The sequence below is a fragment of the Mesoplodon bidens genome (assembly GCF_964165515.1).
Source record: "Mesoplodon bidens genome assembly, chromosome: 13".
Lineage (NCBI taxonomy): Eukaryota > Metazoa > Chordata > Mammalia > Artiodactyla > Ziphiidae > Mesoplodon > Mesoplodon bidens.
The window spans coordinates 12269449-12285311 of NC_138169.1; the positions used below are offsets into that span (position 1 = coordinate 12269449).

Consider the following 15863-nt stretch of genomic DNA (forward strand, 5'->3'; position numbering starts at 1 on the left):
TGCAGAATGGAAGTGGAGAAGATGGCTGATGGGATTCCTTACTCTGGGGGCCTCTTTTCAGGTTTGTCCCCGCCCCTTTCCCTCTGGGGAGATCTTCCTTCGTTTCTTCTTCAGGAAGCAGAAGAGCTTAGATGGAGGTGGTTTTGCTATGATCTGAGGGTGGTGGCAGGTTTCTGTCTTGGGGACCCTGCCTGTTCCCACTGGCCATGCCTTCTCCACCCCACCTGCAAACCTTGGCATTTGGGTCCCAGATCTGCAGCTGTTCAGTGTGGTTTCAGTGGAAAGGCAAGGCGTGTGAACCGTGAACCCAAGCCAGGCTGGCAGTGAGCACATGGGTGTCCTCTGGCAGCTCCCTGTATCCTTGTTTCTTGCAGGGCATGGGCTACCTCCACGCCAAGGGAATCCTGCACAAGGACCTCAAGTCCAAGAACGTCTTCTACGACAACGGCAAAGTGGTGATCACAGACTTTGGGCTCTTCAGCATTTCCGGGGTGCTGCAGGCTGGCAGGTGAGTGGTGGTAGAAGGGCCCAGAGGGGTTCTTGACAGATGACGGTCGGGGGATAAGAAGTCACCCAGATGGCTTCAGTGACCTAGACGCGATGCTGGACCTGAGGTCTCTTAGCTGCGCGGCTAGGCTGCTGAGCCCATGATGCAGTGCAGATGCCCAGGTCACACTCTGAGTCCCATGGGGCCTGTCCTGGAAATGGCGCCTTTGGGCACAAAGCATCCTTCAGTTCTGCAACGCCCTTGCCCTTGAGTTTCACTGGAAGACACTCTCGTTACTCCAAGCATGCACATGGAAGTTGGGCTCCCCCAAGCACCCTTGCTCAAAGTTTTCTTATGAATGCCGTTGTTTTAGTACAGCAGGAGTGTAGTTAAGAGCAAGGGATTTAAAGTCGGACCCACCCGGGGCCCAACTTGGCTCTGCCACTCAGGAACTGTGCCTTCACTTTCCTGCAAGAAAAAATGATGGGTGTGATGATTCCTGCCTCAGAGGGTCGTTGTGAGGGTAGAATAAGATGACATCCAGCAAGCATCCAGCACAATGCCTGGAGCACATCAAGCACTACAAATAATACTGGGCTGGCCAAAAAGTTCGTTCGGGTTTTCTGTAACGTCTTATGGGCAAACCCGAACGAACTTTCTGGCCAACCCAGTAGCTTCTGTGGAGTTGTTGTAATTGGTATTAATTTGCATATACCTCCTCAGTATCACCCAGGAGGGTCATTAACTATTGTTAAGTAATAAACTCTCAGCCACCACTCACCCTAGAGCAAGCTACCTTGAGTTGACCATGTGAAAAACAGCTTGATCCCAAATAGATAATTCAGAAGGTCTGCCCTTTGTGACTTTTAACTTGGAGTATGTGCTACACACACACACACACACACACACACACACACACACACACACACACACACACACACACACACACACACACACACACACACACACACACACACACACACACACACACACACACACACACACACACACACACACACACACTTTAAACCCAGCATGTTCTCTCTAATCATGCCTCTTTTAATAAACGGTATGCCTCTCCAGAAAGGCAGCACCCCCCAAGCCCTGGTTTCTCTCATTGTACTTCCATTTCAGCTGCTTTGGAGAATCCCTGATCCCTTTGAGGTACACCCAGGAGCCCCCCAACAAAGTGAATTTTGTTCATGCTCTGTAGTACCTTGAATCTCAGTTAGACCATCTGAAATTTGGTGGAGCCTGATCTAGCTGTTCCTGTGTGTTGCAGTAACAAGCAGAAGCTGAAGGGTTTTTTTTTTAGATTTTACTCCACCCAAAGAGATTCATCTCCAAAACTACATCTAGTCCCTAAGATAAGAAAGTAAGTAGACAGGAAATTAACAAATGGATCAATGGGTAGATGGAGAGAGTCATCAAGTCAGAACCCAAGAAGCCAAGAACCCACTTAGGTTCCAGTTTACTGGTTGGGGAATCGCTCCCTCCCTGTTTCCATTGCCCCAGGCCAAGGGCCGAGGAAGCAGTTGGTGACATCACTATGAACCCAAGTATTTGTGTCAAGACAAGAGGTTCAGCAGGCGTTGTCTTTAACCTAGCTCAAGGCTCTTAAGAAAAAAAAGATCAGATTCCTCCCTCCTGGTGGCAGGTCCACACGCTTTCTCCTTGTCAGTGGCTTCTCCCCCAAAAACCAGAGGGCCTCTGATCTTTTCCCTTTATTTATTTATTAAAATTTATTTATTTTTGGCTGCGTTGGGTCTTCGTTGCTGCACACAGGCTTTCTCTAGATGTGGCGAGCGGGGGCTACTTTGTTGTAGTGCACAGGCTTCTCATTGCGGTGGCTTCTCTTGTTGCGGAGCACAGGCTCTAGGCACGCGGGCTTCAGTAGTTGTGGCACACGGGCTCAGTAGTTGTGGCTCGTGGGCTTAGCTGCTCCGTGGCATGTGGGATCTTCCCGGACCAGGGCTCAAACCCGTGTCCCCTGCATCGGCAAGCGGATTCTTAACCACGGCGCCACCAGGGAAGTCCCTGATTTTTTTCCCTTTAGATTCATGGTTTTCTGAAGCCACAGGGAGACGAGAAAGCAAAGGGAAAAGGAATGACCTTCAGCTCATTCATGAAGGCCCAGTGTCAACCAGGAAGGGAGTGCAAGTCAAGGGCAAGGTGGCTTCTGGTCTTGTCGCCCAGACAGCACACCACACCCGCCCCCACCGTGCCCTAGCCTGGCTGTCAACGCAAACCCAGTTAGTGTTGCAAGAGGCCAGGGAGCCCTCAGCAATCTCTCCCAACCAGAGATCCACAGCGTCTGGCTACCCAGGAGTAGCCATCGGTGGCTTCCTGTGCTTTTTTCCCTGTTGGAGGGAAAATAGGGCTTAGTTCAGAGCTTTGCTCCCAAATGGTGTGCTATAGAATTCGTGTAGAATTGTGGTTAGGAGTTTAGTCGCTGGAGTTTTAAAGACTTGCAGTCAAACGGATATTAGTTCTTTCACTTGTTACCTCCATGGCTTTGGGAGGGTCATTTAAGCTTTTTGAGGCTATTTCCTGACCCATAGAACAGGGGTGGTATCCATCTGATTGTGGGCACATAAGAATTAAGTTGGGTGGACAGTCTGACATACAGGAGGTACTCAGCAGGAGTTACATGCCTTCCTACCCTTCCCTCAGTTAGACCTTGGGGCACTGACAGTGCTGGGTGCCCAGAAAGGGGAGATCAGCCGAGCCTGGGGCAGGGGCAGGGCTAGCAGTAAAGTGAGCACGTTTTGAGCATCCAGACGGATGCCAGGGCTTCCCCTGAGCCCGTCCCCGGCATTGCCTTGCCTACAGCTGTTCTGCCATCATCCAGAAAAGGTGTCATTTGAGATGCCAGTGGTATCATGCCAGTTGCCCACAGGCTGTTATTGATCATAATAATAACCATAATGAAGATGATTTGGGTTGGTCACCGATGGGTCCATCACCATGGGAACAGGACACCCCGGGGTGTCTGTGCCAGGCCTGGCTCCCAGCCCCCTCTAGGCACGTGCTCACATCCGCCCCAGGATGATGGTTATCGAGGGGCCAGCACCCTCCTTCCTGGCCCAGCCCTACAATTCCAAACCTCCACTGCCCCAGTGAGTCAGGAGGAGGCGGAAGGGGCTGTTGGATGAGATGGGAACAGGGACGTTTGCCCTGTTGGCAGCAGCACTCCACTCCACCCCACCCCACAGGGCCTGGTCATGCCAGGAGAATGGCGGCTGGCCCAGGCCACGGCTCCTCTTTCTTAGATGACATTCTTACTTTGGACTCTAATCTCCATTCCATTTCTGAGTCCTCAAGCTACAAAAAATTCCCTAGGGAATAGTGATGTCCAGTAATCATGTGGGCAGCTGACCCAGCCCTTCTCTTTTCCATCCTTGCACCGGCCATGTGGAGTCCAAGTTCATGTGCCCATTTTGCAAACAAACTTGGATGGGAAAGTAGAGACCCAGGTCTGCTCAAGGACAAACAGCTAGTAAGCAACAGATGGGTCCTTAAACCCCTGCCAGTGTCCCCAATTCTAGAAGCCAGAACTCACTGGACACTGCCAACTCACAGGCTCGCCAGTGGATTTGAGTGCTATTTTCCGGCTCCAGCAGAGGATGTGTCCTGTCAGGTCTGCTGTGTAGAGCACAGGAGCACGTCACGTGTCACTAAAGCTGAAAGTGAAATTTGGACTATTTCCTTGTTCTATGTATAAATTAGAACAGTGATTTTTTTCAACTGGGACTCTCCCACCCCCCAGAGACATTTGTGATGTCTGGACACATTTTTGGTTGTCACAATAGGGAAGGGGGTGCTACTGGCATCTAGTGGGTAGAGGCGAAGGATGCTGCTACACATCCTGCAGTGCCCAGGATGGTCCCTCCACCACGAAGAATTGTCCAGCCCCAAACCCAGAACTCCAAACTCCTGGAGCCTCTTCCGTCAGGGTTCTCTCATCCCCTCACACGTGTGGTCCACAAGCTGACTTTAGGGAGGATGCGAACAAACATTTTTTATCTTAATTTTAACGTGTACTAAACAAGTGCTAGTTTCCATTTACGATCACGTTAAAAGGTAACCTGTTAAAATACATATAAATGAAAAAAAATCCATTTGTAGTAAGTGATCATCTAGAGCAGCGCTTTCCAATATGGTAGCCACATATGGCTATGTAATTGTAACTTTAATTAAAATTAAATAAAACTAAAAGTCCAGTTCTTCATTTGCGCTGGCTGGATTTCAAGTCCTCAGTAGTCATGATGGCTAGTGGCTCCCATATTGGACAGCAGAGATGGAGAACATTTCCATCATCATGGAAAGTTCTGTTGGATAGCACTACTGTGGAAGGTGTTCAGATAGGGCAATAATCGTGATTATGGGATATGCATGAGTACAGTTAAGGGAGCAGTGCCTCATACCTTAAATAGCTCAAAGCTCACCCTGGAAGATGTATAAAATCCAGCCAGCCCCAGGTCTCCAGCAGGTCCCCACATGCTGGAGGATCTGGTCCTTCATGATCTCACTCTTGATGGTTTGAGAGATCCATCCCACTCTCCCTGTGTTAACTGACCTTTTTCCAGGAGTCTTGAATCAGTGGAAACCTCATAGAAGTTCAGATTTCAGTCCCAAACAGAAAGCTCTGTACTTGCTGAAGACTTACAATACGAAGAAGGGAGCCAGTATCCTTTGTCTTCTAAGAATTTGTCTTCTAAGAATTTCACCCACCCATAGATGTGGTTGAAGAGTTATATGCACAGTACCTACCCAAGGATGTGCACTGCAGCTTTGTTTATAATGATGAGAGAGGGAATCACCTAAGACCCATCAACAAGGGAATTGTCGTGTACAATTTAATGGATATGTGGGGTAGCATGATATGTCCCCACTACGCTGATGTTCTTTGGGTTTCTAGAACACCCCAAAGAGGGCCTGCCTTGGGCCTTTGTCCTAACTTCTCTTCTGCCTAGAATATTCTTCTCCTTGTTCGTATGGCTGGATCCTTTATGTCATGAAAATCTTAGCTCACATTTTACCTCAAGTAAGCTCCCTCTTATCTTTGACACATTCTCCCATTTTAATCTTTCCTATTTAGATAATTCATTTGTCATCACTTTCCCCTACCAAACTACAAGCTCCAGGAGGGCAGGGACTTTGTCAATCTTGTTCACTGCTGTGGTCCCAGTGCAGAGAACAGAGCCTAGGCATAGTGGGTGCTCATAAATACAGTCGGTCCTCATTATTCACGGATTCCATATTTGCAAATTCACCTACTCACTAAAATTTACTTGTAACCCCCGAATCAATACTCATGGCACATTCACAGTCATTCGTGGACATGTACAGGGTGGTGAAAAACTTGAGTCAACTGATGCACCTGCTCCCAGCTGAGGTCCAAGGAGAGGATGCTGTGCAGTTTTGTTTCAGCTCTCATCAGCGATGACCAGAGGATGGAGATGGGATGGTGCAGTGCAGGGCAAGAAGCTCCAGCTCTGGGGCCAGTTGGATGGGTTTTGCCATTCTGCCCGCTGGTAGTGGGGCAGCCTCAGGGCAAATCACATAATACTTCTGAGCCTCATTTTCTCTTGTGTAAGATAAAATAGACTAGGATGAATTGTTTCTAGGATTTAAGATTATAATCTTTCTGAGATGTGTGCATGCGTGTGTATATATATATTTCCTCCAGGAGCAAAAACTCAGTTTTCACTAATTCAGTGTTTGCTGAGACTTTATAGAACATAAGCGCCACGAATAACAAGAATCGGCTGTATTTGTTAAATGAAGCTGGAGAAGGGGGCGCCTCAGAGGAGAAGGGGGCGCCTCAGAGGCGAAGGGACATGATGACTGTTTGGGTGTTGGGTGTCTCTCTCCAGATCAGCCTTTCCTGCACCTCCCACTGAGTTTTGGCCTCAAGCACAAGGTCAGGCGGTGCTTGATGGGGGGCTAGGGATGGGGGAGGAACACAAGAAAGCCAGCAGAGATGGTCCAGGGACTTGGGGTCCGTGATGGAGGACTGGTCCTCCCTGGGCTGTGAAACGGGGCTCACTCTGTGCTTTGCTTCTCCAGGCGTGATGACAAGCTGCGTATCCAGAGCGGCTGGCTGTGCCACTTGGCCCCGGAGATCATCCGCCAGCTGTCTCCGGACACAGAGGAAGACAAGCTCCCCTTCTCCAAACACTCGGACGTCTTTGCGCTCGGGTAGGTGGCCCACCCTGGCTTTTGAGAGCCTCAGCCTGGGCAGAGGGGCACTTCCCAAAGCATTCCTGTAGTGCTTTTGGAAGGGACAGGGCATCTGTCTGCGGAGGAAAAGGTGGCTGGATTTCTGGGTGAGTTAGGGGGGATCTGAGTGGGCTGTAGTAGAGAGACCCTAGCAAACCTTCATGCCTGGTTTCTAACTGGTTGTGTGACCATGGCAAGTTACCTGATTCATTCGTTCATTCATGCAATAGCTATTTACTGGGTGCCTATTATTAACAAATTGTCAAAAACTTAGTGGCTTAAAATGACCTTTATTATCTCAAGTTTCTGTGGCCAGGAGTTTGGGCGTGGTTCTGAACTGGCTCAGGATCTCACATTAGGCTGCAGTCAAGATGTTGGCCAGGGCTGCAGTCTCATCTGAAGGTTTGACAGTCTGAGGATCCATTTCCAAGGTGGCCTGCTCACCTGGCTGTTGGCAGGAGGCCTCAGTTCCTCACCACACAGGCCTTTCCAAAGGCTGCTTGAGTGACCTCACAACATGGCGGCAAGAAGCTGCATTGCCTTTATGACCTAGTCGCAGAAATTATACATCGTCACTTCTACCGTATTCTGTTTGTTAGAAGCAAGTCAGCAAATCACGGGGAGGGGAATTAAGCTCTACTTTTTACAGGAAGGAGTATCAAACAATTTGTGGGCATTTTAAAACCACCATAGGTCCCTATTCTCTCTTGTCTGGTGGAAGACAGACAAGGAAACAGTTTTTTAATAAAATTCTGTGATAAGTGCTATGCTGGGGATAAACACAGGACTGTGGGAAGAAAGGAGGAATTAAATCCAACCTGGGAGATCAGAGAGAGCTTCTTGGAGGAGGTGACTCCTGAGCCTGTGTTAAAGATGGAGTGTAAGTAGTCCAGGTGAGGGTAAGGTGAAGTGTTCCAGATAGAAGGAGCACATGAAAAGCAACAAGGGTGAAAAAGAACAAATTGCCCACAATGGAGGAATATTTGGGGAGCAGGAGTGGAGGGAAGAAGAGGAAGCTGATGGATGGAGAATCAGGAAAAAAATGAGCCTGGGGTGGTGAGATGAGAAACTAGAGAGGAAGGAAGGCATTCTGCAGGGACCTAGAGGCTGAGTTAAGGAGTTTTCATCTTCAGGGCAGTAGGGAGCCACTGATGGTTATTGAGCAGGAGAGTGACATAATCACACTTTGAGCTTTAGAACAATCACTGCTGTGTTGAAAACGGAAAGGAGAAGGACAAGATTGGGGCCGGTTGACCAATCCAGGGGGGAGATGCTGAGATTCTCTGCTGAATCAGTGCCAGTGGGTGTGAAAGCTGGGATTGGACATAAGCAGCATTTTGGGGGTGGAAGTGATAGGGCTTGATTGTTGGTTTAAATGTGGGTGACGCCAGATATCTGCCTGAAGCACCTTGGTAGAGAGTAGTGTCATTCACCAAAGTAGAGACCCTGGAGGTGGGGCAGGGTTGGGGCATGCCAGGAAGGCAGAGAGAGCAGATTTGGACACAGTGAGTTTGAGCTACCTTGGAGACAGCCGAGGGGAGCAACCAGAAGGTGGCTGAACCTACACATTTTAAGTTTGGGAAAGAAGAGTTCAGGACTTGTCGGCAAAGAGAGTAACTGCAGCCGTGGGAGAGAATGAGATGTCTTTGAAAGTACAGAGGAGGGAGAGAGGGTCCAGGGCACAGCCCTAAGATGCCAATCCAGACGCTCTGAGAAGATACAGCAGGAAGGCTTCCATGCGCCTATCCCTCAGATGGCCATGCTAATTCTCACCTTACCTCGACCATGGGGGCGGTTACATGGACTGGCAGAGATAAGCTGGGAGAGCTGTTTGGGAAAGTTGGAGGCTTGCAGATGTGTGCAGTTAGATTTAGCGCCACCAAGAGATGTAACAGAGAACGTCTTCCACGGAAAAGCGCCCCTGCTGCATCCTCTCTATGAATCGGGGCGGGGGCAGCGTTTGCTGGTACATCAGGATTCTCGCCATCTGTCACTTGGGCCCCTTAAGAGGCTGTCACTTGCCCTGATTAGTTTATGCCCAAATCTTTATCTAGTTAGATACTATTATCTGAAACCAAATTGCAATAATTAAGTTGGTATATTTTACTATCAAGTTAGCAAAAGAAAAAGGAATGTAATTAACAAAATATACCAAAGTAAGTAATTGGTTTTCCACTGGAGTTTTCATCTTTAGCAATTTTTTTCCCCTTCAAGCGAGTTTCTCTTGAAAGTTAGGTTTGAAAGGAAGTTTTAATGAGGCTTTTATTCCTGACACTGCTGAATTCCGAGGGGCCTGGTGCTCCTGGTTTCCTGCCAATTAGGTGCATCTTGTTGCTTGGGAACATCATGCTGGGGCATGACTTAGAACAAAAATGGACTTTTAAAAGTGTATTGAGCACCATATTAAGCTTGTTATGGGTGCTGTCTTATGGCATCTTCAGAAGCACACTTTGAAGCAGGTACCATTGTTCCCAATTGACAGATGAGGAAACTGAGGTTCCGAGTGGCTTAGTGACTTGCCTTATGGTAATCAGCAATGAAGCTGGGAGTCAAACTTGGGACATCCTGACCCCAGGATTGGAGCTTTTAACCACAGAGCCCCCAGGCTGGAGAGTCATTTCACCACTCAAAGCCCTACTTCCCTCAGCCATAAATCAAAGATAATAAAGCCCATTGAGATGTTCTAAGGATTGAATGAGAAAACACCTGTAAGGCTCACAGCACAAGGCCAGGCTCCTGATAGGCCCCCTTCCCCCGTTCACATGAGTGGTGCCTACCCTCTGTGTGTGCCTCCTTCACTAGGCCCCAACCATCAACTAGAGGGTTGCCCTTCCAAATAGTTCACTGCCCCAATTACAAAGGACCCTCAAATGGGATGGAGTGTAGGTTTCTCAGTATAGCATAATGGCCAATGGTGTACTTCTGTAGTCAGATGGCTTCAACTCTGACTATACCTCTTATTTTGCTGTATGACCCTGGGTAAGCTATGTAACCTTTGTGAGCCTCAGTTTCCCCAGCTGTAAAATGGAGCTACTAATAGCACTTCTTGTTTAAAATGTGGGTTTTATTATTATTCGGGTTTGATGGGGCCAATAGATCAGGAAACAACTACCACTGGATAGTTCGTTATTCACAGTCCCCAGAAGGAGAGGGCACATCGTACCACGCAGGGCCACACGGGGAAGCACCAGGGTCAGTCAGGAGGCAGAGGGAGCAGGAAGAAAATGTGGGCAAGAGCCGTTATTGTGGTTTTCTCGGGAAGGAATGGGCGAGGCAGGGTAAGCAGGCTTACGGTTGGCCAGTTTAACTAACTTCAGTGGGCTCTGGGGTCTGGGGTCTGTCCTGAGTAGGGAGGGGGAATATTGGCCCTGAGCCTGATAGAGGAGATGGAGGGATGGTGGAGGACTTCGGATTGGTTAGTTTGCATATGAAAAGCCCACTTACAGGTCAGTCCTTTACTATCTCTAGGAATTGGCTAGCCCTGGGAGGGGCAGTCCCTCCAGGGTCAGCAAGGCCCCAGATAGCAGAACATCAGAATAAAAGGCATGCTAATACACCTCCCCCATAATCATCATAAATACAAAAGGCTAAGATGAGTGTCTAGCACAGAGTGGAAACTCAATAAGTGTTATTGTTTATGATGAAGAGAACTAGAATCATCCAGCACTTTACCTGAGAACTTCCTGACCACCTAACTCAACATCCCAGCACCTGAGCATCACCACCCCTCCTTGCCCCAGAGGGATGAGAAGATGCTCACTGAGAGGCGGACCCCTAGAAATAGCTGGTTTGATACAGTCCTCTATCAGTAAAAAGGATCACTGAGTGCTTTGTGTTCTTTAAAGCAAATTTACATAAATTAACTTAGGTTAGAAGAAAGATCATTTCCTAGGATTGTTTCAGTTAGTCCCTGAGTTGGGGAATCTTCTCAGTGACTTGAGACCTATCCCCACCGTACAGCTCAGTGACACCCCAGCGTCCTCTGAACACCCCGACGCGTGCGCCATGGTCCTCACTGCCACCCACACCTCTCAGCATCACTTACGCACTGCCCAGCCCATGTCCCCATCCGTCCCCACGTGCCGCTCACTGCAGCAGGCAGTCGTTTCTTCCGTCATTACAACGTCATGATTTATGAAACAGACGATAACATAGTCGATCTCTCTAGAATAATTCCTGCATCGAGTTGTTCTGGCATTCAGCCTCCCAGATAAACAAAAGATAAAGATAAAGATAAACTGCAATTTTATCATCATTCTCATTTGGCAAGTAAGGAAACCTGGATCCAGAAGGGAAGCAACCTACCCAGTGACGTATTACTAGCATAGAATAGAATCAGAACTTGAACCCCAGGCAGTCTGACCCGCAGATTGTTTTTTTTTTTTCTTTCCACTGTTTCAAAGGAAGTTTCCTTCTTAGAAAACACAAATATAATAGAAAAAAAATCTGTCCTTTCTATCACTGAGAGGTAGCCCTTGTTAACATTTTGCTGTGTTGCTCTTATTCTCTTGTCCATCCATATATAGTGGTATTTAAAAAGCATAACATACCTTATATACAGTTTTGTGTCCTGCTTTTTTCACTTAAAATTATATTTTGAGCATTTTTTATGTCAGCAAAATTTCTTTGAAATGTTATAATAATAATAATAATAAATATCTTCGTTTATGGATTTACCATAATACATGTAACCAATTCTTGTTATTTTTTAAATCTTTATTGGAGTATAATTGCTTTACAATGTGATGTTAGTTTCTGCTATACAACAAAATGAATCAGCTATATGTATACATATATCCCCATATCCCCTCCCACTTGAGCCTTCCTCCCACCTTCCCTATCCCACCCCCCTAGGTGGTCACAAAGCACTGAGCTGATCTCCCTGTGCTATGCAGCAGCTTCCCATTGCTATTTTACATTTGGTCGTGTATACATGTCCATGCTACTCTCTCACTGCGTCCCAGCCTCCCCCTCCCCCCATGACCTCAAGTCCGTTCTCTACACCAGCGTCTTTATTCCTGCCCTCCGCTAGGTTCATCAGTACAATTTTTCTAGATTCCATATATATGTGTTAGCATACGGTATTTGTTTTTCTCTTTCTGACTTACTTCACTCTGTATGACAGACTCCAGGTCCATCCAACTCACTACAAGTAACTCAGTTTCATTCCTTTTTCTGGCTGAGTAATATTTCATTGTGTATATGTGCCACATCTTCTTTATCCATTCATCTGTCGATGGACACTTAGGTTGCTTCCATGTCCTGGCTATTGTAAATAGTCCTGCAGTGAACATTGTGGTCATGACTCTTTTTGAATTATGGTTTTCTCAGGGTATATGCCCAGTAGTGGTATTGCTGGATCATATGGTAATTCTATTTTTAGTTTTTTAAGGAACCTCCATACTGTTCTTCCTAGTGGCTGTATCAATTTACATTCCCACCAACAGTGCAAGAAGGTTCCCTTTTCTCCACACCTTCTCCAGCATTTATTGTTTGTAGACTTTTTGATGATGGCCACTCTGACCAGTGTGAGGTGATATCTCATTGTGGTTTTGATTTGCATTTCTCTAATGATTAGTGATGTTGAGCATCCTTTCATGTGTTTGTTGGCAGTCTGTATAACTTCTTTGGAGAAATGTCTATTTAGGTCTTCTGCCCATTTTTGGATTGGGTTGTGTGTTTTTTTGATATTGAGCTGCATGAGCTGCTTGTATATTTTGGAGATGACTCCTTTGTCAGCTGCTTCGTTTGCAAATATTTTCTCCCATTCTGAGGGTTGTCTTTTTGTCTTGTTTATGGTTTCCTTTGCTGTGCAAAAGCTTTTAAGTTTCATTAGGTCCCATTTGTTTATTTTTGTTTTTATTTCCTAGGAGGTGGGTTTTATTACTCTAGGAGGTGGGTCAAAAAGGATCTTGCTGTGATTTCTGTCACAGAGTGTTATGCCTTTGTTTTCCTCTAAGGGTTTTATAGTGTCTGGCCTTACATTTAGGTCTTTAATCCATTTTGAGTTTATTTTTGTGTATGGTGTTAGGAAGTGTCAATTCTTGTTATTGAACAATTGTGTTGTTAGGAAGTGTCAATTCTTGTTATTGAACAATTGTGTTGTTAGGAAGTGTCAATTCTTGTTATTGAACAATTGTGTTATTGCTACTTTTTTCAATGTTCTATATAATGGTGTACAGAAGATCCTTGTAATTGAGTTTTTGTCTCTATCCCTTATATTCCCGTTAGAGTAGTTTCCTAAAATTACAAGCATGGGGTCAGAGATCCTAGGCACGTTATATTAGACTGTTCAGGTTCTAGCTTTTGATTCATTTTAATTCAGGCACCAGAGAAGATATCCTGGGATAAGCATGACTTCTAAGACATTGACAAAGCTTTATTTACATCTTAGGTAGCAAAACACCAACCCTGTGAGGCAGAAACTAGGGGCCCAGAGTGGTTAGCCAGCAGGCTGACTGGGTGGGTGTGTGTTGGCAAGGGGACACAGAGTTGCAAGTGACATATCACACCCTTTAACAATGTCTGCCAACAGGACAATCTGGTATGAACTCCATGCCAGAGAGTGGCCTTTCAAGACCCAACCAGCAGAGGCAATAATCTGGCAAATGGGCACAGGCATGAAACCCAACCTCAGCCAGATCGGCATGGGAAAAGAAATCTCGGTAAGTCTCAGGATAGTGCCAGGTCTGGGGCATGAGGGGAGAAGCAGACACAATTCTGGGCCTTCTTTTTCCTGCATGTTAATAAGGTTGCAGACGCTCTCCTGGAGGGTGACAAAAAAGCCTGCCCACAGACTTGTCAGGTAATGATTTGGAGCTTAGAAGGCAAAGCTTTTGAACTGTGCCTGCAGTTCAGGTTCCTACTCTCAGGGCACAGTAATACTTGGCCAGGTTTTTCCTAGCAAGGGATTACTGAGCCTAGTAGAACCAGTGAATCCCTCTTTTTCTGTGATTTTTTTAAAGACATACATTAAGATATCACTGGTATTAATGATTCTAATTTTATTTGGATCTACATAAAATTTTTAAGGCATTATCCAACTCAGAACAAGACATATGGAAACAGAGAAACCTGAGTATAAATTAGTAATCATCCTCTAAAACACATCAGGAAGAATCCTCTTTTGATCAGAAGATAGATGTGTCAGGGAAGGTGTAATTATCTGGTGTGTTTTTAAGGATTACCTGTCTCTAGATTTCCTTTCTCAAGTGAGACAATTACTAAGAGTAATTTTCCTGTCTGTGACTTTAAGGGCGCTTATAATATTAGGACATGGATAGAAGCTTCAGGATTCCCTTTTCTCCCTCCTTTTTGAGAAAAATGCCAAGAAACTCCCTGGGGAGCATTATTGATTTCAGTGTATCCCAGACCTTCTATAATAGGATTTACCTAGTTTGCTATATAGGCTTAGAAAGTGGATGAGTAAAAGGATGGATGATGCCATGGATGAGTGATGCATGGCTGGATGATAGATGAAGGATAAATACATGAACTGAGATGAGTAGACAGGTGAATGGGTGGATGGATGGATGGATGGATGGATGGATGGATGGATGGATGGATGGATGATGGAGGAATCTGGCAGTGAAACAAATGGGTAGACAAACAGACAAATCCAATGAGATGTCAGGAAGTTACTAGTTACATTAAATCACCATGTCGGTTTCTTTTAGGACATTCTTCTCTTCTGCTGGGCCTTTGAACAAGAAGAGAGACCTACCTTTACCAAGCTCATGGACATGCTGGAGAAACTGCCAAAGCGAAACCGCCGCCTGTCTCACCCTGGACATTTCTGGAAGTCTGCAGAGTAAGTGTTCCCCCTTAGCATCTCTCCCCACTGCCCTGTCCTCTGGCCTTTGTCACCTTTTTGCTCCCCTCCCCAGCTCCTCTGCCAACCATCTCCTTTCCGTGTACCCACCTCCGTCCCCAGCGTACCACCCTTCCCCACCGTGTTTCTGTTCAGGGGAATCTCCTCTGCAATTTGGGTCCTAGAGGCTGCCATACAGGGCCTGGATCCCTGTGGCTACCATGGCTGCCTCATTGCCTGTTTCTTCCTGATGCAGGTTTATGCCCCAGTAAGTCTGAGCATCACATGGTGAGGTGGTACCCTGAACCCGCCAAGCCCTTCATGTCAGCTCTTCATCAAAGTAGAAGAGTCCTGGGGTGTACCTATTTCACGGACGATAGACGGGCAAGGTGTCTGTGTCCTATTCCTGTACCCAGGGCAGACATGACTAATCTGTCACAGAGCATCTGCCATCTCTCAGTGGTACTCATCAGCAGTTACTTAGAATCAGTGCATGGATGCCTTTCCTGGCCATTCCAGATTTACCCAGCCTCCTCCTTTTACACATGGAGAAACCGTGGCCCAGAGACATTCAGCAACTCACCCACATCTCCATGGGGTGTTGGTGACAAAGCTGGGAACACGGGTCAGGTCCCAACTCCCTAGTCTAGAGTTGGCTGTCCCCACAACATCAGCCCCTCTAGATTCCTCACTCACACTCATCCGGCTTTGAGATGGTCACTCTGCTGCTGTGGTCCTTTCAGAAGCCACCTGGGTCGGCAGTGGATTGGGGGAGGGCTTGGCTACAGTAGGCCCAGGATCTGGGTCCTGTCTAGGGCTTTGTAATCTGCACAGGGGACCAACCAAGAGGTCTCAGCTGCAGCTGGCACGTTCCCAGGAGGAGAGCAGCTAACTCGAAACTCGCCTCTGGGATCTTGGGTTTGCCCCTCCATGGCTCACATCAGAGGAGCTGGCATTTCTAGAATCCCAGTGTGGCTTAGCACGTGGTGAGCTGGAGGCAAGGCTGGGGCAAGCCTGCGTTCCAAAGCGGTGCATCTCAAAGTTTAATATGCATTCATATCACCTAGGGACTTTGTTAGAATGCGGATTCTCATTCTGTATGTCTGGGGTGGAGCCCAAGATCTTGCATTTCCAAGGTGATGCCGACGCTGCTGGTCCACGGACCACCCTTTGGACCTGTGTTGTCCCAAAACAGCCACATACCACATGGGGCTATTGAACACTTGAAGGGAGTGAGTCTAGATTGAGACGTGCTTTGAGTATAAAATCTGCACTAAATTTCAGAGACTCAGGAGAAAGGAAATAATGGTTAATCCCTCCTCTCCAGCCCCTAATCTTTCA

At 47.0% G+C, this 15863-nt stretch overlaps 1 protein-coding gene across 1 annotated transcript in view; it reads left to right on the forward strand.

The window, feature by feature from the left end:
• KSR2 (kinase suppressor of ras 2) overlaps positions 1-14526 on the forward strand; it is a gene marked incomplete at both ends in the record, with an annotated part of 400411 nt that extends 385885 nt beyond the window's left edge. Inside the window, 4 exons of the mRNA XM_081251970.1 lie at positions 375-508; positions 6560-6691; positions 13248-13377; positions 14389-14526. Coding sequence (XP_081108096.1) covers positions 375-508; positions 6560-6691; positions 13248-13377; positions 14389-14526 — 534 coding nt within the window. The remainder of the gene's footprint in view (positions 1-374; positions 509-6559; positions 6692-13247; positions 13378-14388) is intronic.
• Between the last annotated feature and the right edge of the window lie 1337 nt (positions 14527-15863).